This window comes from Talpa europaea (genome assembly GCF_964194135.1).
Source record: "Talpa europaea genome assembly, chromosome: X".
NCBI classification, from domain to species: domain Eukaryota; kingdom Metazoa; phylum Chordata; class Mammalia; order Eulipotyphla; family Talpidae; genus Talpa; species Talpa europaea.
In genome coordinates, this window is record NC_140081.1 from 588,593 (window position 1) to 610,294 (window position 21,702).

Sequence of the window (21,702 nt, forward strand, 5' to 3'; positions counted from 1 at the left end):
GTGCTTAGGAACAATACGGCGAAGAACATCGCAGTGGCCCGTCTGGAATTTACCCAGACCTGGGCTGTGTGTCTGAGAGAGGAGCAAATGAATGGGCAGAGATGGTCCCGTGAGGCTCTGCCTGGGGTGAGGCCCTGTTCAGTCACCAGCCATAGCCAGGTGAGCACCGTCTGGTCACTTTCCTGGTCCCAACAACTCCATGGTGACTGATGTTCGCGCCTTACTTCTCCCTGTCTATAAAGTTCCGTGGTGAGTGGTGCCCAGTCCTGTCTCCTTGTCTCTGTCCCGCAGACCCCAGATGGATGATGTCCAGCCCGTTCTTGTCTCTGTCCTGTAGACCACAGATGGGTGATGTCCAGCCTGGTCTCCTTGTCTCTGTTCCGTAGATCCCAGATGGGTGATGTACAACCCGTTCTTGTCTCTGTCCCATAGTCCCCAGATGGGTGATGTCCAGCCCGTTCTTGTCTCTGTCCTATAGTCCCCAGATGGGTGATGTCCAGCCCTGTCTCCTTATCTCTGTCCTGTAGACCCCAGTGGGTAATGTCCAGCCCTGTCTCCTTGTCTTTGTCCCGTAGACCCCAGATGGGGGATGTCCAGCTGCTCCATCTCCTCGTCTCTGTCCCGTAGACCCCAGATGGGTGATGTCTAGCCCTGTCTCCTTGTCCCTGTCCCATACACCCCAGATGGGGGATGTCCAGCTGCTCCCTCTCCTTGTCTCTGTTCCACAGACCACAGATGGACAATGCCCAGCCCTGTCTCCTTGTCTCTGTCCCGTAGACCCCGGATGGCAATGTCCAACCTGATCTCCTTGTCTCTGTCCCATAGACCCCAGATGGACGATGTTCAGCCCTGTCTCCCTGTCTCTGTCTCGTAGACCCCAGACAAGTGATGTCCAGCCCAGTCTCCTGTCCCACAGACCCCTGGTGTCTCTGGCCCAACGTTGTCCCTGTGCACAGATTCCCACGGGCAGTGGTGTTTCTGAACTGTTCATTCTCTCCCCTACAGACTGTCCAGTGCCTGGTGAGAGACCTGAAGGCTGACGGCAGTGCCCATGGGGTGGCCTGTGTGAACAGGGTGGAGTCGGGTGTCGGGTGTGGTGGTGGCTGCTGCTGGGAGGCTCCATGTGGGACCCCTGCCAAAGCCGGTTCTCCAGCGTGATGAGTGCGTGTGAGCACCAAGGGCCCGGGACCCTCACAATGACCAGGACCCACATGTGGTGGTGGACGCTGGCCCAGGGACAGGACTCGCTTCTGGAAGGTTTCTACCCGCACCTACGCATCGGCCCTAAGGAAGGGACGCCACACACTCAGACGGCAGGATTTAATCATTCGTGGCACCCGTAGAACACTACGAGCTACGGGATGCATCGCAAGGGACACCTCTTGCCCTTGGACCTCCCGCCAGGGGCTGGGACAGAGCCCAGAGGCAGGCGGACATGAACACTGGACGCGGGATCCTCCACAGACCTGTGAGTGGCGGCGGGGATGCAAGGCCGTCCGGGCATGGCGGCTACTCTGAGAGGATGTCCTTGGTCACGTCATGGATGCCCGTCATCTGGCAGCTCCTGGCCCACAGCTCTCGCTGCAGCTTCAGGTCATACGTGGTCTTCTGGGACTTGGTCTCCTTCTCGTTGTACAGATAGCGGCCGCCGACCCCTTCCAGAGTGGGGGTGACCGCTGCATAGATGGAGGTCCAGGCGCCTTCATCCGGGGTCTGCAGGGGGAAGGGGAGACGGGTCAGTGTGCAGAGGTCATAGGGCTGTTGCAGGCACACAGGTGCTGTCGGGGAGACAGCATGGCCCCTTCATGGTGCATTAAGGGGGTGGGCAGGAAGGATGGCTGACTGGATCACAACCAACATGGCTGACTGGATCATAACCAACATGGCCGACTGGATCACAACCAACATGGCCGACTGGATCATAACCAACATGGCCGACTGGATCACAACCAACATGGCCGACTGGATCACAACCAACATGGCCGACTGGATAACACCCAATATGGCTGACTGGGTCACACACAACATTCCCAACTGGGCCACACCCAAGCTGGCCGACTGGATCATACTCTACGTGGCTGACTGGATCATATTCATATCCCTGACTGGATCACATCCAACATCTTGACTGGACCACACACAATATGGCCGACTGGGCCACACCCAACATTCCCATCTGGGGATCACACCCAACATCCCTGACTGGATGACACCCAACATCCCTGACTGGATCACACCTAACATCCCTCACTGGGTCACAAACAACATGGCCTGCTTGGCCATACCCAACATTCCCAACTGGGTCACACCCAATATGGCTGACTGGATCACACCCTACATGGCTGACTGGATCATATCCACATCCCTGACTGGATCACATCCAATATCCGGACTGGATCACACCCAACATGGCTGATTGGGTCACACCCAACATGGCTGACTGGGTCACACCCAAGATGGCCGACTGGATCACACTCAATATCCCTGACTGGATCACACACAATAGGGCTGACTGGGCCACATCTAACATTCCCAACTGGGTCACACCCAACATCCCTGACTGGATCATACCCATATTCCTGATTGGATCATACCCACTTCCCTGACTGGATCACACCCAACATCCCTGACTGGATCACACACAATATGGCTAGCTGGGCCACACCCAACATTCCCAACTGGGTCACACCCAAGGTGGCCGACTGGCTCACACTCTACATGGCGGACTGGATCATATCCACATCCCTGACTGGATCACACACAACATCCCTGACTGGCTCACACCCAACATGGCCGACTGGGTCATACCCAATATGGCTGATTGGGCCACACCCAACATTCCCAACTGGGTCACACCCAACATCCCTGACTGGATCACACACAATAGGGGCGACTTTGTCACACCCAACATTCCTAACAGGTCACACCCAAGATGGCCAACTGGATCACACTCTACATGGCTGACTGGATCATATCCACATCCCTGACTGGATCACATCCAAAATGGCTGACTGGCTCACCCCCAACATGGCTGACTGAGCCACACCCAAGATTCCCAACTGGGTCACACCCAACATCCCTGACTGGATCACACACAATATGGCTTACTGGGCCACACCCAACATTCCCAACTGGGTCACACCCAAGATGGCCAACTGGATCACACTCTACATGTCTGACTGGATCATATCCACATCCCTGACTGGATCACATCCAACATCCTGACTGGATCACACCCAACATGGCTGACTGGGCCACACCCAAGATTCCCAACTGGGTCACACCCAACATCCCTGACTGGATCACACCCAACATGGCTGACTGGGCCACACCCAAGATTCCCAACTGGGTCACACCCAAGATGGACAACTGGGTCACACCCAACATCCCTGACTGGATCACACACAATAGGGCCGACTGGGACACATCCAACATTCCCAACTAGGTCACACTCAAGATGGCCAACTGGGTCACTCCAACATTCCCAACTGGGTCAGACCCAACATGGCTGACTGGGTCACACCCAAGATGGCTGACTGGATCACACTCAATATCCCTGACTGGATCACACCCACATCCCTGACTGGCTCACACCCAACATGGCCGACTGGGTCACGCCCACATCCCCACTGGCACACGTGCCCGAGCGGGTCCTCCTTCCACCAGGGACACATTCGACAAGCGTGTTGAAGTGTGATGCAGACACTTAACTCCCCAAGTCTTTATGATGAAACCCAAACCCCGCTGCCGGCTGCACCCCCATGTCACCACGCGAACAATCGGATGAGGCATCATGGCAACAGGGGCGTCTCGGCTTCGACTCAGCTCGCGGGTGAGGCTGGGGCTCTGCGGGCTGTGACCTGCCACGAGCCTGGCTCCGGGGAGGCGGCGCTGCAGGGACCTCCCGCCCTCGCGGGGCTGGAGCCAGCTGGGTGCTCAGCAGGATGAGCCCTGACCTGGGCGCCCGCGGAGAAGCTCACGGGATTAGAAATGGCGGGATCTGAACGAAGGGCCTTCGGGGTCAGGACTCAACATCCAGAAGCCCAGAGATCCCTCTCAGCCTCTTATCGCCCGCGCGGCTTTGCAGGAGCTTATCTCGCGCAGCTCACGCCTGGAAATCCGCTCAGCTGCCCCGGGCGGCCCCTGGCGTGCGCCTCTGAAGGTCGATAATCCCGGACTTCAGGGGACACGGCCGGGGCAGGCAGGGAGCCCCGGTCGCCCTCTAAGGGGGACCCCCACTTGGGACCAGGCGCGCGCCGTGAGGGAGGGAAGGGAGTCGCGCAGCAGCTGTGGCCCTCAGCGTGCGCGCAGAGAGGCCGCCCTCCCGGGTGCCGTGGAGGAGACACCGCCTCCTGCTCGATCACCCACATGTGCTGCTGACCGGTCTCCAGAAAGAACACACACGTGTGCTCACACTCAGCACAGGCACACAAGCACACACACGTACACACATGCACATGAGGACCCGTGCGGATGCTGTAGGCACACAGGACACCAGCACACTCACACTCACACGGACACATGCTACAGGCACAACATACACACATGCACACATTTGCACACACACCATCACAGGCATAGTTGTGAACACGCATGCCACATGCAAAACACAATCACACATGCTCACATGCATACACAGAATCACACACACACGTCACACGTGCATGTACACCACCATAGGCATACTCGTGTGAACACGCAGGCCATGTGCAGCACACACTCACACACAAACATCACATGCACACATATCACATTTACACAGGCACAACCACACACAAGCTCACACGTGCATGCACACAATCATGCATAATTGTGTGAACACACATGCCTCATACAGCACACAATCACACAAGCTCACATGCACACACAACACGCACCCACACACACAATCACACACATGCTCACACTTGCATGCACAAGCACACACGCAGCACACAATCACACACACTTGCATGCACACAATCACATGTATACCTGCATGAACACACATGCCACACACAATCACACACACAAGCTCACACGTGCACGCACAGAATCATGCACACACATCACAGGCACAGTAGTGCACACACACTTGCAGTACAGACTCCCACACACTCACACTTGCATGCACACACTCACACACATACTTGCAGACACACTCGCACACACACATATACCACTGCACAAGGCACACTGGTCCACACACTTGCATGCACACAATCACAATGCTCACACGCACACACACACACTCACACACACTCACACTTGCATGCACACACGCCCGCCTGCACTCAGCTTGCCTCGGTGGGGGTGTCGCTGGCAGGAGCCGCCCTCCCCGGGCTGAGTGGGTCCCCGGGTACCAGGAGCTGCAGATCCCGAGTCCCCTGCAGCTTCACACCAGTGTCCCCCTCAGCCGGGGGAGGCAGGAAACACCCACACGCCTCAGCCCGAGCCCAGAGCACGATGACTCAGCTTCATGGGGTGTCGGGGAGTCTCTGGACACCAGGGGGGAAGGGACAGGCAGCTCCACGCAGATGCCCAGTTTCAGATTTCTCTGCCCGCGGCTGTGCTGGGGCGGGAGCTCAGGAGCTCCGTGCAGAGACATTCACGAGAGGCGGCCCCACCCCCTCGGCTCTTGCTCTCGGGGTGAGGGACCGGCCGAAAATGCACGAAGGGGGAAAGTGCAAACGGAGCCATGCGTGGTTGCAGGAGGCGAAGGCCTGTAATTAGCTAATTGCTTGGGGATTTACACTCCTCAGCGCCTGCACCCCACAGACCCGCCGTCCAGCCCCCCAATCTGACCGGTCATCCCTGCCTGCCTCGTCTCTGCGAACTCAACCTCCTCAGAGCTGCAGACAAAACCCCCAGCAAGTCGGTCAGTAGAGTCTACCCACATGCCTCAAGGGCAGCCACCCCAAACCCCACCCGCCGGAGGCCTGTTCCCTGCGTTTCTTGCTTAGCAACCCCAATTTCCTGACTTGGGGGTCCCGGAACTCGCCGATGCATCTCCTTGCACGTCCCAAAGTCGACAGGTCCAGGCCACGCGGGATGGTCTCAGGGTGAGTTTGCAAAACCATCTCCTGCCTGTCCACTCCCCGCCAGCTCCACGGCCTCCGGCGAGCCCCCAGGCCCCCTCCCGCCTGCCAGTCCATCAGCGAGAGTGTCCACCAGCTCCCCAGGCCCATCCTGAGCTCGTGCCCAGAGCTCAGAACACGCCAGGAGCAGCCAGACCCGCCTCCTGCTGAGCACGTCTCAACTCTGAGCCCGTGTGAGGGGCCGACGGGCCATCTGCCCACCCGCATCTTGGGTCCTCTCTGCACTGCAGGTGGCCCAGCCCTGCTCAAGCTGCCTGGACACGGCCAGCCCTCACCCCCTCAAAGGCTCCATCCCCAGCACGAGGGTCTCCTTCCAGCGCCACGTCGTTGGCGGAAGAACAGACAGGGCTGTGAGTGCTGGAATTCCCGGAGCCCTGGTCCAGCGGTGGAAACCAGGTGTCCAGGTCCTGCCTTGGGAGCTCAAGCCGGGCGGCCGTCCACCCTACACCTCCTCAGAACCCCAACTTGATCTTCCCGACCCACCTGGGGGCACAGCTGGCAAACAGGCCAAAGCACAAGACAACAGCGTGAGCAGAGATCGCTGGCCGGGGCTCGAACTCTGGCCGCGGGGGACAGCCTGACACGGAACCCTAGGCCAGCAGGGAGACCCCGACCGGAAGGTTTTTCAAAAATGGTTCCCGGAGGGCGTCCCTGGGGGCGCAAGGGGTTGAGCACAGCACTGTGAAGCTGTCCGCAGCCTCTGCAGCATGAGGTCCATCCCCGGCTGGCCGGGGAGCTACCCACAGGGCACAGCAGACCCCTCCTGTCTCCCCGCTGCTCCCCTCAGCAGTGGGCCTCAGTGGATGCACCTGTTCTGCTCCCCACTCTGTCTCTGGGGGGTTCCTCTCTCCCCCACCCCTCTGGCCTGCACCCCAGCTCTTGTGTGCATCTATAAATAAATCTATAAAAAAATGGTTCCTGGAAGCAGCTGGACGGGATGATTTGAAGCAAGACAGACAAGTGTTGCGAGTCCTATGGGGTCACCGCGGCCACCAGCGGGGGGCCAGAGCGGGATTGACGCCCAAAGAGGGAGCCGTCCCCAGCTCGCTGGTGAGAACCAAACTTGAGATCATCTGGAAGGAGATTCTGAAATTCCTTGGAGGCAGCAGAGAAGAGCCGTTGCCTCTGGTACAAAAACCCAAAGGGAACGTGAGGGGGTAACTGAGTTCTCAGGGAACCCCAGGGGGGCGGCTGACGGCACGGAGACGGCCAGGGGGAGGCGAGGGGCGACCCGGAGACCGGGAACTGGCAGCCGCGCTCGTTAATCCCACAGCTCGCCGAGGACGGCGATTAGCTGGGGGAGAAAGCGTCAAAACTGACCCCAGAAGAGGTGGAAAGCCTCGACCCGGGGCGTCCTTCCGGAAACCCCCCGGCCAGAGACCGGTTATGCCAATTTGCAAAAATACAGACTTTCCACAATTGAAATATTTTGCAACATGAACGAGGAACGTGGGGAAAAAAGGCCTCTTGGTTCTTTCTCTCGCGCTTTTTCTTGATTTTTTTTTTCTTTTTTACAAATTCTGCAGATTTAGCAAAGGGAATCGACAAGCTGCAGAAAACAGCAAAGAGCCAGTTGCCACCAAAGCAGGAATTTCGTCTTGGGGAGAATTTTTACGGTTGATTATTCTCTGGGGTGTCAGGCCGTGTCCGTCCGTCGAGAGGGGTGATGTCTGAGATATGTCGGGGGACAAACAGAAACGTCCGCTGGCTTTGCTGGTGTGTGGCCGATAAACACAAGGGAATGAATAAATAGAAAAACAATAAACTTTCAGCCAATCCGTGGTCTCCGGAAGGAACACAAAAGGGCGGTGGGTCAATCTGGGAAAAGGGATAGACCTGGACTCTTGGGGACACCCGCTGGACATCATCCCTGTTTCTGAGAACTGGGTTCCTGGGGGGCCCCCCAATGCTGGTGCATGGAGACTGGAAAGGACAAGCATTGAGGGGGTCTAGGGAGCCAGAAATGTGCCTCCCCTGGGATGAGAAGTCCACTCCTTGGCGCTGGACTGTCCACAGACACACCGTGGAACACTGGGGTTCCACTCCAGACACCCCAATAGAGGGGATATCACCCCGAAGCAAGATACTGGTGCATGGAGACTGGAAAGGACAGGCGTTGAGGGGGTCTAGGGAGCCAGAAATGTGCCTCCCCTGGGAAGAGAAGTCTACTCCTTGGCGCTGGACTGTCCACAGACACACCGTGGAACATCGGGGTTCCACTCCAGACATCCCAATAGAGGGGCTATCACCCCGAAGCAAGATGCCGGAAAGTCTCAGCCTCCCTGTGCCTCTGGGAGTTCACCTGCTGGCCCTTGAACGTATCGTCACGCCACGTGTCTTCCCTTAGCACGTCACGATTTAGGGAGCAGGTTCAGGCCGGCTCAGGTGCACTACCAGGAAGGCTCACCCCCCGCCAAAGCCCCGTGGGCCTTTCCCCGAGACCCCTGGCTCCCTCCTCCCTTTCTCCCACCCCTCTGCCCTCTGGTGCTCTGCAGTCAGATTTCTAGGGTCTGTTTGATTTGATTTGCTTTGTTTTCCCCCCACTTTTCAGTGAAACCATCTATGTGTCGCTCCCCTGCTTTGTGTCACTCAGTGTCATCCCCTCCAGCCCCCCAGCCCCACCCTTGCATTGCAAATGGCAAGGAGTCCCTCCTTTTTCAGTGCCGCGTAGTATTCCAGAACCCTCCCTTCTCAGTGCTGCGTAGTATTCCAGACATCCTCCTTTTCAGAGCTGCGTAGTATTCCAGTCAGCCACAAAAGCCAGAAACTGCGACTTTTTTGAAAACTGAAAAAGACTCGGACGTCTCCCTACATGGCACCTGTCGGAACGGGGGCTTGTCGCTTACGGAAAACCCAAATACTCTGTCACGCAGCTAAATCCAGGTCTGGAATCTCAGAGCCCTGTGAAAATCAACAGGGCGCTCCGCGCTGGGAAGGGAGCTCCGGGATCGCAAACTGAAAGACGTTCGCTACCGACACCTTCCGCAGCGGCCAGTTCAACTGTCCGGCGCTGCCCGTGCGGTGCCATAAAAGAAAACTTGGCGCCAAAGAACGATGAATAAATAAATAAAAACGCGTGCGTGAGACCCCAGGCACAGCGGCGGCTCACCTTGAACACCCACCAGGCGAGCATCTTCTTGAGGATGCTGTTGCCCCAGAACACGTGCTTGTAGAGCTCCGTGTCCACCACGCCCGGGTCGGCCACGTTGGCGGTGACCGGGCTGCCCTGCGCGGCCAGCAGCCTCTGCAGGTGGTAGCTGAAGAAGACCAGGGCCAGCTTGCTCTGCGCGTAGGCACCGTGCGAGGAGTAGTCGAGGCTGCGGGCAAAGCGGGGACACGGTCAGTGGGCAGCAAGGGCAGATGCCCCCCGGGCCCTACTCTGCTCTCCATGGGCCCCTCTGCTCTGCCTGTGCTTGTGTCCACGTCCACGCCACTGCCCCAGGCCTGGGGACCCCACAGGCCGCGCGCGCCAACGCACCTGCCCTGCAGGTCGGCCATGTTCAGCTCGCCCACGTAGTGCGTGGCCGAGGACACCGACACCACCCTGGCGCTGCGGCCTGGCGAGCCCGACGCCTTGAGGGTGTCCAGCAGCAGGTTGGTCAGCAGGAAGTGGCCCAGGTAGTTGAGGCCGAAGTGCTCTTCGAAGCCATCCCTGGTTTTCCTCTCAGGCACCATCATGACCCCCGCTGGAAGGAGAGTTCGGGGACAGTTAGAAGGTTCGGGAAGGCAGATGCCTGAGGTATCCACAGCAGGCTGCGCCCCCAAGTGTCCACGAGTGACCACATCCGCAGCGCCGTGCGGGGGTAGGGATGACATCCCCAAGATGTGCACATCCTCAACCCCATGTAGGAGACAGAATGTCCCCAAATTGCCCACAAACTGTCCCCTGGACCTTGGACATCCAAGGATTTGTCCAGGCGGGGCGTCCGAGACCTTGGACATCCACAGGATTTTCTGAGTGGACACTGGACAGAAAAGGCAGGGAATGGATGGGGAAACCAGGGGTGGGCGGGGAAACCAGGTCCATGGGTGAGGCAGGGACATCCCGCGGACTCAGGTGTGAAGCGTCACGCCTGGACACTGCAGTGTCCCAGCCAGGGTCAGCGCGTCCAGCAGGAGGGTGCCAGGCGCTCGGCCACTCACCGTTGTTGACCAGCACATGCAAGGGCAGCCCCTTCTTCTTGAACTTCTGCACAAACTGCCAGATGGACCTCATGGACGCCAGGTCGCAGTAGAGGAACTCCACTGTGGGGGACACATGAGGTCAGCATCCTGCGTGCTCGGAGCCTCGGCCACGTGGCCAGGGCACCCCCTCCCAGCTCAGCTTGAAGCGGGGGCTGGGCCCGCATCACCCCTGAGTGGGGGGCCCTGAGTGAGCATGCAATGGAGCAGCACCAGCGTCCATCCCAGGAGTGTCCAGCACTGCTGTCCATCCCAAGAGTGTCCTTGTACCTCAGGCTCTTGCGGCCGCAGGAACAGGCCACAGCATGGACCCGGCCCCGGGACGGCTGAGCTGGCTGGTGACAGGACTAGGGCAAGAGTGGGCACAGCTGCCCGCTGAGAGCCGCTCCCAGGGCGGACAAGAGCCTGGACACGAGCCCTCGGCCACGCGCAACGACGCGGGAGCTCGGGAGAGGCCCGGGGCAGCAGGGAGCCACCCGAGGACCACCCAGGCAGGCAGGAGCCCAGAAGCAGGAAGACACGGACACGGTGCCTGGGGCAGGACATGCGTGGTGAGCTGGTCAAGCGTCCCCGACGCCCACGTCCTTTGCGCTGGACAGCAGGCGGTCGGCTCTGGCAGAGCCTCCATCTGAGAACACTTGCCAGGGCTGGTCCAGAGCAGCCAAAAAAGGCGGCGCCAGTGTGGACAGCCCTTGTCAGGGACACAGCCATAAGCCGCGGCCACGGGGTGGACAAAAGGGCAACTTATGGACTGTGATGGGGCCGTCAGGCAGTGCGGCCGGTGTGAGAACCACTACGAGGAGCCCCCAGGAGTGGATGCACAAAAACACCTTATCCAGGTGTCTGACTCCGGGGTGTTTATCTAGAGAGCACGGAAACTCTCACTGGAAAGGATTTCTACACGCCTGTGCCCACGGTAGCCCCGGTCACAAGAGCCCGGGGCTTCAGTGTCCACGGGCAGAAGATGGACAAATAAGATGACTCCGTGGCGGAATACTACGCAGCTGTGTAAAAGGACACCACACTGCCGTTTGCAGGAGGTGGACAAATATGACGATGCCGTGGCGGAATACTACACAGCTGTGTAAAAGGACGCCACCCTGCCATTCGCAGGAGGTGGACAAATAAGACGATGCCGTGGTAGAATACTACGCAGCTGTGTAAAAGGATGCCACCCTGCCATTTGCAGGAGTGTGGCAAGCAAGATGACTCTGTGGTGGAATACTACGCAGCTGTGTAAAAGGATGCCACCCTGCCACTTGCAGGAGAGTGGCAAGCAAGATGACTCTGTGGTGGAATACTACGCAGCTGTGTAAAAGGACGCCGCCCTGCCATCTTCAGGAGATGGACAAGTAAGATGACTCCATGGCAGAATACTACGCAGCTATGTAAAAGGACACCGCCCTGCCATTTGCAGGAGAGTGGACAAGTAAGATGACTCCGTGGCAGAATACTACACAGCTGTGTAAAAGGACGCCACCCTGCCGTTTGCAGGAGATGGATAGATAAGATGACTCTGTGGCGGAATACTATAAAGCTGTGTAAAAGAACGCCCACCCTGCCATTAGCAGAAGATGGACAGATAAGATGACTCCGTGGTGGAATACTATGCAGCTGTGTAAAAGGACACCACCCTGCCATCTGCAGAAGAGTGGACAAGTAAGATGACTCCGTGGCGGAATACTACACAGCTGTGTAAAAGGATGCCACCCCGCCATTCGCAGATGAGTGGACAAGTAAGATGACTCTGGCGGAATACTATGCAGCTGTGTAAAAGGACGTCACCCTGCCATTAGCAGAAGAATGGATAAGTAAGATGACTCTGTGGTGGAATACTACGCAGCGGTGTAAAAGGACACCACCCTGCCATTTGCAGGAGGTGGGCAAATAAGACGATGCCATGGTGGAATACTATGCAGCTGTATAAAAGGACGCCACCCTGCCATTCGCAGAAGAGTGGGCAAGTAAGATGATTCTGTGATGGAATACTATGCAGCTGTGTAAAAGGATGCCACTCTGCCACTTGCAGGAGATGGACAAATAAAATGACTCCGTGGCAGAATACTACGGAGCTGTGTAAAAGGACGCCACCCTGCCATTTGCAGAAGAGTGGACAAGTAAGATGACTCTGTGCTGGAATACTACGCAGCTGTGGAAAAGGACGCCACCCTGCCATTTGCTACAACACGGATGGAACTGGAGAACGTGATTCTGAGTGAAATTTGTCAGATGGAGAAAGACAAACACCAGATGGTGGTAGTCATGTGGGAAATTGAAAACAAATCATATGGGGGGAAAAAGCTTGAATTACAAGAAAATGGCAGTGACCAGATAATTACAAGAAAACGGTGCTTGCCACGGGGGTGGACTTACAACACCACACACCGGGATGATGTCACAAGCCCGTTACATCAATAACAAGAGCTGATCAAATGTCTGCAAGGGCGAGACCAAGTGGGGTTGGCCCCGCAGCCCCAGCAGGGAGGTCACTCCCGGCGCGGACATCTCCGGGGTCTAGCGGATCTCTCCGAGGTGTGGGGGGCAGTGGGCAGGACCGTGGCGGCCGCGGGGCTCCAAGGGCGAGCAGGAGGCATCGGGCCCTGCGCAGAACCCCAGGTGGGAAAATGCAGATTCCCCAAGAGGCACGGTCTGTCCCACCAGGAAGATGGTTAAACTACAGGGTCTGGCTCCCGCCCTCCCCGAGCCGGGGCACAGCTTCCAACTGGAAGATGAAAATCTCAAGGAAATGGAAATTGTCTGAGAAAATACTGATTAGAACAACCTCATCAGGATAATTGGGGTAATCAGGCCAGCGGAGATGGAGGCACAGAAAGGAGAAAAGGGTTCCTGCAGGGGTGGGGTGTGGACGGTGCAGGGGCCATGATGGGGGCACAACAGGTGACCCCAGCTACACCCCGGCTTCATCCCTACCTGTCTACACCATGGCTTCATCCTACCTGTCTATACCCTGGTTTCATCCCTACCTGTCTACACCACAGCTTCATCCTGTCTATACCCTGGTTTCATCCCTACCTGTCTACACCATGGCTTCAACCACTTGTCTATACAATGGCTTCATTCCTACCTGCCTACACCCTGGCTTCATCCCTACCTGTCTATCCCCTGGTTTCATTCACTAGTCTACACCATGCTTCATACCTACCTGTCTACACCTTGGCTTCATCTCTACTTGTCTACACCCTGGCTTTACCCCTACCTGTCTACACCTGGCTTCATCCCTATGTGTCTACACCCTGGCTTCATCCCTGCCTGTCTATACCCTGGCTTCATGCACTTGTCTACACCATGCTTCATCCCTACCTGTCTATACTCGGGCTTCATCCCTACTTGTCTACACCCTGGCTTAATCCCTACCTGCCTACACCCTGGCTTTATCCCTACCTGTTTACATCATGGCTTCATCCACTTGTCTACACCCTAGCTTCATCCCTACCTGTCTATACCCTGACTTCAACCACTTGTCTACACAATGGCTTCATCCCTACCTGTCTACACCTGGGCTTCATCCCTACTTGTCTACATGCTGGCTTCATCCTTCCTCATCTACACCCTGGCTTCATCACTACTTGTCTACACCCCAGCTTCATCCCTACCTGTACACCCTGGCTTTATCCCTACCTGTACACCCTGGCTTCATCCCTACCTGTACACCCTGGCTTCATCCCTACCTGTCTACACCCTGGCTTCATCCCTACCTGTTTACATCATGGTTTCATCCACTTTTCTACACCTGGGCTTCATCCCTACCCGTCTACACCTTGGCTTCACCCCTCCTTATCTACACCATGGCTTCATCCACTTGTCTGCACAATGGCTTCATTCGCTTGTCTACACCATGCTTCATCCCTATCTGTCCATATCCTGGCTTCATTCACTTGTTTACACCCCAGCTTCATTCCTACTTGTCTACACCGTGGCTTCGTCCATGCATCCACTGATGCACATCCAGCCGGAGTTTTCACCCTCTCTGTGGTCAGGGAGGGCTGCTCCCCAGCCTGCATCCTCACCGTTGGCGTTGCGAGGGGAGGTGCCGTTTCGACTGGCCCCGGACCCAGACAGTGGATCCGACGAGGCCAGCGCTGGGGGCTAAGATGGCGGCGGCCGCAACATGCAGCGTCACCGCGTGCAGAGCCCGGACGGCTCATCCCCACCAGCCCGAGTCCCGGGCTGCCTCCTGGGCCACAGCCAACCACCCTTGACACTGACTCACCTTCCTAGCTCTGAGCAGCCCAGCTCGCCTGGGGCTGCTTCTATTTCGAGCTCCCCTGCGCGTGGGCAGGTGACCAAGTGTCTGGTGGTGTCCATCTGGCTGGCCCCTGTTTGCCTCTGGGCTCAGCCTGCTCTTCCTCTGACTCGTCCCTGGGCATGAAAACAGTCCCTGCGTCCAGTCACCAGGTGAGAAGCACATGAGCCGTGTCCCTCCTGCAAATGCTCGGTCCCCCGGGCTGGCCCTGGACGGCACAGATGGCCCCTGGCAGACACCCTGCTGCTCGCTCAGAGTATCCGTCACCCGCAGGCTCACGGCCCCCCTCGTCACAACTGCCGGTGGCGACACAGGCTCTTCCTCCGACCCGTCCCTGGGCAAGCCAACTTGGTCCGTCCACCGTCCACTTCAATGAGACATGCAGTAGGGACAGCAAAGTGGCATCAGGCTCCAGAAGAAGGTGGGCCCTGAGTTGCCGAGCAGTGGACCCACCAGCAGAGGCAAATGTTAACTCAACACAAAGAGGTTCCACCAAGTTAGAAAACACCTGCCCCTTGGTCTGGGGTCTCTATAGTCCACTTCTAAGTGACACTATCTTGATCTTTCTCTTTCTCCTTCTGGCTTATTTTGTTTTGTGTCATCCCTTCCAGTTCCATCCACGTTCCTGTAAATGGCACAAATATACCTTTTTGATGGCTGCATAGTATTCCACGGTGTGTAGAGACCACATCTTCCTGATCCGCTCACCTGTTCTGTGGAACCTAGGCTGTGTAATTGGCGTTGGGTTACCTTTTTGATGGCTGCATAGTATTCCACTCGATGTACAGACCACATCTTTCTGATCCTCTCATCTTTTCTGGGGAACCTAGGTTGTTTGCACAGCCTGGTGACTGTAAACAGTGCTGCAGTGAACGGGGGGTATAGGTTTCCTTTCGAATCAGTGTTTTGGGGTTCATTGGGTAAACGCCTAGGAGTGCAGTTGCTGGGGCATAGATCTGAGGCATCCAGAGGGAGAGGGAGCAGGGGAGGGACCACAATCTTCATCACCACCAGCTTCATCACCATCACCATCACCATCATCATCACCACCTTCATCACCATCATCACCACCATCACCATCATCACCACCAGCTTCATCACCATGACCACGATCATCACCATCATCACCACCAGCTTCATCACCATGACCAAGACCATCACCATCATCACCACCAGCTTCATCACCATCACCACGACCATCACCATCATCACCACCAGCTTCATCACCATCATCGCCATCATCATCATCACTACCACCATCATCACCATCACCATCATCACTACCATCATCACCACCACCATCACCACCACCATCACAACCACCATCACCATCTTCACCATCATCACCACCAGCTTCATCACCATCAACACCATCACCATCATCACCACCATCATCACCACCATCACCATCACCATCATCACCACCAGCTTCATCACCATCATCACCATCATCACCATCACCACCAGCTTCACCACCATCACCACCACCATCACCATCATCACCACCAGCTTCATCACCATCATCACCATCATCACCATCACCACCATCATCACCACCATCACCATCACCATCATCACCACCAGCTTCATCACCATCATCACCATCATCACCATCACCACCATCATCACCACCATCACCACCACCATCACCATCATCACCACCAGCTTCATCACCATCAACACCATCATCACCATCGTCACCACCATCACCACGAGCTTCATCACCATCACCACGACCATCACCATCATCATCATCACCACCATCACCACCATCATCACCACCATCACCACCATCATCACCATCATCACCGCCAGCTTCATCAACCTGTCCCTGGCTGCAGAATCACCCCATCTCAGGGTGCCAGGCAGCCCGAACCAATCGAGCAGACCAGGACTTCAAACTCATTTGTTCTCCACTCAATCCCACTGTGGGGTGTAGACAGAGCCTCCACCAGCTTCAGCTGCTGATCCACAACTCATCTCCACAGCTGTTTGTTAGCCGAAGGACATGGAATCACCCTGAGGGATTTACGATTAATTCAGAAGAAAATATGCTTTTCCCTGCAACTGAAGACAGAGTAGCACGGCAGAGGGTGTTTGTCCACCTGGAAGTCTAATCAGTAGCTAAGCCAGACACTCTCTCTGCCCCGCCTAAAACTCTGCCCCGTCCAACACTCAACGCCCCGGCCCTGGTACACACCAGCCCGCTTCTTCTCTCTGTGAGTCTGACGACTCCGGGGGCTCCTGTAAGTGGATTCACACAGTCCGGGGATACCCTCAACGTTCTTCCATGTGTTAGCAGGTGCCGGAGCTTCTTCCTTTTCATGGCTGAATAGTATTCCACGGCGCCAACGTTCTTCCATGTGTTAGCAGGTGCCGGAGCTTCTTCCTTTTCGTGGCTGAATAGTATTCCACGGTGCCAACGTTCTTCCATGTGTTAGCAGGCGCCGGAGCTTCTTCCTTTTCATGGCTGAATAGTATTCCACGGCGCCAACGTTCTCCCATGTGTTAGCAGGTGCCAGAGCTTCTTCCTTTTCATGGCTGAATAGTATTCCACGGCACCAACGTTCTTCCATGTGTTAGCAGGTGCTGGAGCTTCTTCCTTTTCATGGCTGGATAGCATTCCACGGTGCCAACATTCTTCCATGTGTTAGCAGGTGCCAGAGCTTCTTCCTTTTCATGGCTGAATAGCATTCCACGGCGCCAACGTTCTTCCATGTGTTAGCAGGTGCCGGAGCTTCTTCTTTTTCACGGCTGAATAGTATTCCACGGTGCCAACATTTTTCCATGTGTTAGCAGGTGCCAGAGCTTCTTCCTTTTCATGGCTGAATAGTATTCCACGGCACCAACGTTCTTCCATGTGTTAGCAGGTGCCGGAGCTTCTTCCTTTTCATGGCTGAATAGCATTCCACGGTGCCAACATTCTTCCATGTGTTAGCAGGTGCCAGAGCTTCTTCCTTTTCATGGCTGAATAGCATTCCACGGTGCCAACGTTCTTCCATGTGTTAGCAGGTGCCGGAGCTTCTTCCTTTTCGTGGCTGAATAGTATTCCACGGCGCCAACATTCTCCCATGTGTTAGCAGGTGCCGGAGCTTCTTCCTTTTCATGGCTGAATAGTATTCCACGGCGCCAACGTTCTTCCATGTGTTAGCAGGTGCCGGAGCTTCTTCCTTTTCATGGCTGAATAGCATTCCATGGTGCCAACGTTCTTCCATGTGTTAGCAGGTGCCAGAGCTTCTTCCTTTTCATGGCTGAATAGCATTCCACGGCGCCAACGTTCTTCCATGTGTTAGCAGGTGCTGGAGCTTCTTCCTTTTCATGGCTGAATAGCATTCCACGGTGCCAACGTTCTTCCATGTGTTAGCAGGTGCCGGAGCTTCTTCCTTTTCATGGCTGAATAGTATTCCATGGTGCCAACGTTCTTCCATGTGTTAGCAGGTGCCGGAGCTTCTTCCTTTTCATGGCTGAATAGCATTCCATGGTGCCAACATTCTTCCATGTGTTAGCAGGTGCCAGAGCTTCTTCCTTTTCATGGCTGAATAGCATTCCACGGTGCCAACGTTCTTCCATGTGTTAGCAGGTGCCGGAGCCTCTTCCTTTTCACGGCTGAATAGTATTCCACAGTGCCGATGGACATTTTGCTTATCGGTGCACCCACCTGGGGTAGGGGGTCCACCACTGAGCCCAGAACGTGCATATTTTCAGCCGCATATGGCGCCGGTGGCAACTCTTTGACCCTGCTGACGTAGGACAAATGCAGCCACAGACAGTGGGTGAAGGAATAGGGGTGGCTGTGTTTCGATAAAACTTTATTAGCAAAAACAAGTGGAGGGCCAGAGGTAATCCTGGGCCTGTCGTTTGCAGAGCCCGTGATCTACAGCGTCCTTAGGGTGGAAAAAACACGCAGGGTGAGCGTTCTTGCCTTTTTTAAAAAATTGGGGTGAAAGACGAATAATTGTTTGGTGACTAATGATGCTTTCTTATTCCTCAGGACGCCACCATTGATTGTGCTTGTGGCACCTCCCTTCCACCTGGCGTGCGATCTCTGCACCTTATTTTTTTCTCCCCCTACTGTCTCATTGTCGCTGCATCCCGATTGCCGGGTCACAGATTTTTATTTTTCATTTCTCACCAGCTCGGGAACGCAGTGTCCTATAAATTCTCTTAATGTCTTGGCTGCGGCCCGCGGCCGTGACGCGGGATAATTCCACTTCCGCGGTTCATAACCTCGTCCCCCTGCCTGTGCGTCTGCTCTTTGCCTTCGTGCTTTGCAAGGGCAGCTTCAAAAACGAACACGCCTTTGGGTGTTTGCAAATTCCAGCTGGAATCAGTAGAATGAGATGGGAACAGGGGCCCGTGCATTTTCAACGCCATTGCTGGCCTGTGCTCCGGGGACGACCCCCCCCCAAGGTGAATCCCGAGCCCTGCAGCAGACACAGGGCCCAGCTCGTCCTGAGGAGGCCACGGAGACGGGGTGGGGACTGTGAAGAGGGGCAGACTGACCCCAGACACGGGTGCCTGGGCTGAGAAGCCGAGACTGCAGCCTGGTTCCGAGGGGCCTCCCCAGTGTGCGCGGCCGAGACACGGGTGGGGAGAGACCACACAACCAGCGGTCACTCAAGTCTCCCCACAAGTGCCCCACCCATAAGGCTCGTACTACACAATCAGAGTCCAGGGGTGCAAGGAAAACCCTATAAGTCTGCGCCCCTGGAGGGCCATCTCCGTGCAACACCGGAATCCTCTCTCAGACGGCACAGATGTTGTCTAATAGGCCCATTTCATTCAACATCACTTCTTTATAAAGCAAATGGGGGTGGGGGGAGTCCGGATGAAGAGTTCCCAATAGCCACGATGTGGAATCACCCCGAATACACACCCACAGACAACCGGATAGAGAAGCTGCGGCCGATACACACTATGGAGTACTACGTAGCCATGAAAAAGGCGAGCGCTCGCCGTTTGTGATGCCATGGCCGGACTGGAGGGGATGAGGCCGAGTGAAATAAGTCAGAAGGAGACTCTGGAAAAGGCTGTTCACGCAGGGAAGGAGGCAGGAGGGGGTACGGGATGGAGCTCTGGCCGTGGTGACTGCAGCTTCTGCACGTGGCCAGCTGCAAAGCTTGTGGTTCCCAAGGTGGATTTTCCAATGAAAATCCCTGGCAGGTAAGAGCACCTGGGGCCTTCCTTGACCTGACCCAGCACGGGGGGTCCAGAACTCCCCTTTCCGTGAAAGCAAAGAGGAAGGAAGCCCCAGTGAGGTAACCGGAGGCCGAGAACCAGCCCCTGGGGCCGGCACAGGTGGACACGCTGGTGCTGACCACGTGGCCTTGGGAAGTGCGTCTCCCAGCTGGGAACCTGGGGATGAAAGTGGCAGGTGACACAAGGAGGGGCAAAGAATACACACCTGGCCCGCAGGTGACATGGGGGCGCAGGATCGCCCCCCTCTCTCTCATCCCTGGGAGGGGACAGAAATGTCGTCCCCACTCGAGTCAGCTGCACGCGGCCATGATTTCTGCTCCTCGTGAGCTGCTGTTGGGCGACATTTTCTGCTCAAAACCAGGCAGTGAACTGGACCCTCCCTGGCCTGCGGTTGAGTTGGGTAACTGGGGGTGACCTGGTCGTCTCCTCCGCGAATGGGGGTCCCCTAGGGGTCCCTGTCTGGTAGACCTTAGGGTTCGTAGACGGCCGGTTCGTCCCCCGAGACTAAGCCTGACACCCAGCGACACCCTCGGATCCTCCCCGAGGTGCAACCTACAGAACTAGAAAGTTCTAGAATGTTCTAGAAAGTTCTAGATCATTCCAGAAAGGTTTTTTTTTTTTTTAAGATTGATTGATTTATTTATTTATACACGCACTGGGTGCAGTCAGCAGCGCGGGAGGGGGAGAGGATCCACCAGAGCCAGAGCGGGGAGCAGAACGTCCTTGTGAATTTATTTCAGGGGATTTCGGCACCAGACGAGCTACTTTTACTGATTGAAATCAGGGAAGTTTGGGCAAAAGACTGTCAAGTTTTTGTCACCGGAACCTCCCTGTCCCAGCTTTTTGGTGAGCGTCATCCCCTGAGAATCCTTTACATCAGCATCGGAAAAATTAATTCAGAAATTATAGAACAAAGGACCACAGGCGCCGGCTTCCAGGAGGTGATCCGGGAGGTCGGGGTGCAGCCGTGTGGACACGCCTCGACCCGCAGGGGCAGGGTCTGGGGATGCGTCTCCCTCTGACACCCCCCCCCCAGGGCAGACAGGCAGGTGGGGCGCGCAGTGGGGCGTCGGCCTCGGAGGAAGCAGAGTGAGCGGCTGCCCTGGGGGGAGCCCGAGGACCCATCGGGACAGCCTCTCCCTGGTTGTGAGTTTCCTGCTCAATGCCGAGAGAGCCCCCAGCTGCTGGGGTGCCCCAAACCCCCTCAGCGGCTTCCCACGCGGCTCTCCCATCTGCTCTCTCTGCTGTCTCCAGAAGGAGCCGCAGCGCGAACGGCAGAACCAGACCCGACAGCACGCGGGGAGTCGGCACAGTGCGGGGGGACGGGGGCGTCTGGGTCGGGCACAGCAGCACCCGAGCCCTGGCTTCAGCCGTTGGTCCGATCGGAAGCCGCGAACTCACAGGAGAGGGTCGCGCCTGCCCCTGGCATGACCCAGGACCCTGGGCCCGGGCTTGGACCAGGAGCCAAGACGGGTTTCGAGGTCGTGCTGGGGGCCGAGGGGCTCCAAGCTCCGAAGCAGAAAAAGTTTCCTGGAGGCTTGTTGTGCCGGCACCGCAGAGCCCGGAGCTGTGTGCTGACCGTGCACTGACCGCGCGCTCAGCTCCCAGGCCGGTCGGAGCCAGACACACAGATACAGAGGGGTGGGGGTGCGGGGGGGCTCCCCAGACCCGGGAGTCCCCCGACAGAAACCCTAAACTCCAGCCCCCTGCAGAGCAGCCTGTCCCGCTGCTCCGGGCGCCGACTGCCCTGTCCCCGGCCCACCAACGCCAACCGCGCCCGCGGTCCAGGCCGCTAAACTCAACCCCTTTTGCCTGAACCCCAGTTCTCAGAACCCACAGAAGAGAATTAACTCCCTTTAATTAATTAACACCGGAGAGGCAGGCCTGCGTCCGTGTCCAGCGTCCACTCCGCCTGCCACCACCCGCTTTCCCTTCTCGGACCCCGTCGTCAGGGCGTCGGCCTCGGCGCGCCGGGCGGCA

General features: G+C 56.8%; 1 protein-coding gene across 1 annotated transcript in view; it reads right to left on the reverse strand.

Annotated features, from left to right (window-relative positions):
* Positions 1–1,322: 1,322 nt before the first annotated feature.
* DHRSX (dehydrogenase/reductase X-linked) overlaps positions 1,323–21,702 on the reverse strand; it is a gene marked incomplete at its 5' end in the record, with an annotated part of 35,908 nt that continues 15,528 nt past the window's right edge. Inside the window, 4 exons of the mRNA XM_084258168.1 lie at positions 1,323–1,713; positions 9,187–9,394; positions 9,556–9,763; positions 10,221–10,322. Coding sequence (XP_084114294.1) covers positions 1,510–1,713; positions 9,187–9,394; positions 9,556–9,763; positions 10,221–10,322 — 722 coding nt within the window. The 3' untranslated portion in view covers positions 1,323–1,509. The remainder of the gene's footprint in view (positions 1,714–9,186; positions 9,395–9,555; positions 9,764–10,220; positions 10,323–21,702) is intronic.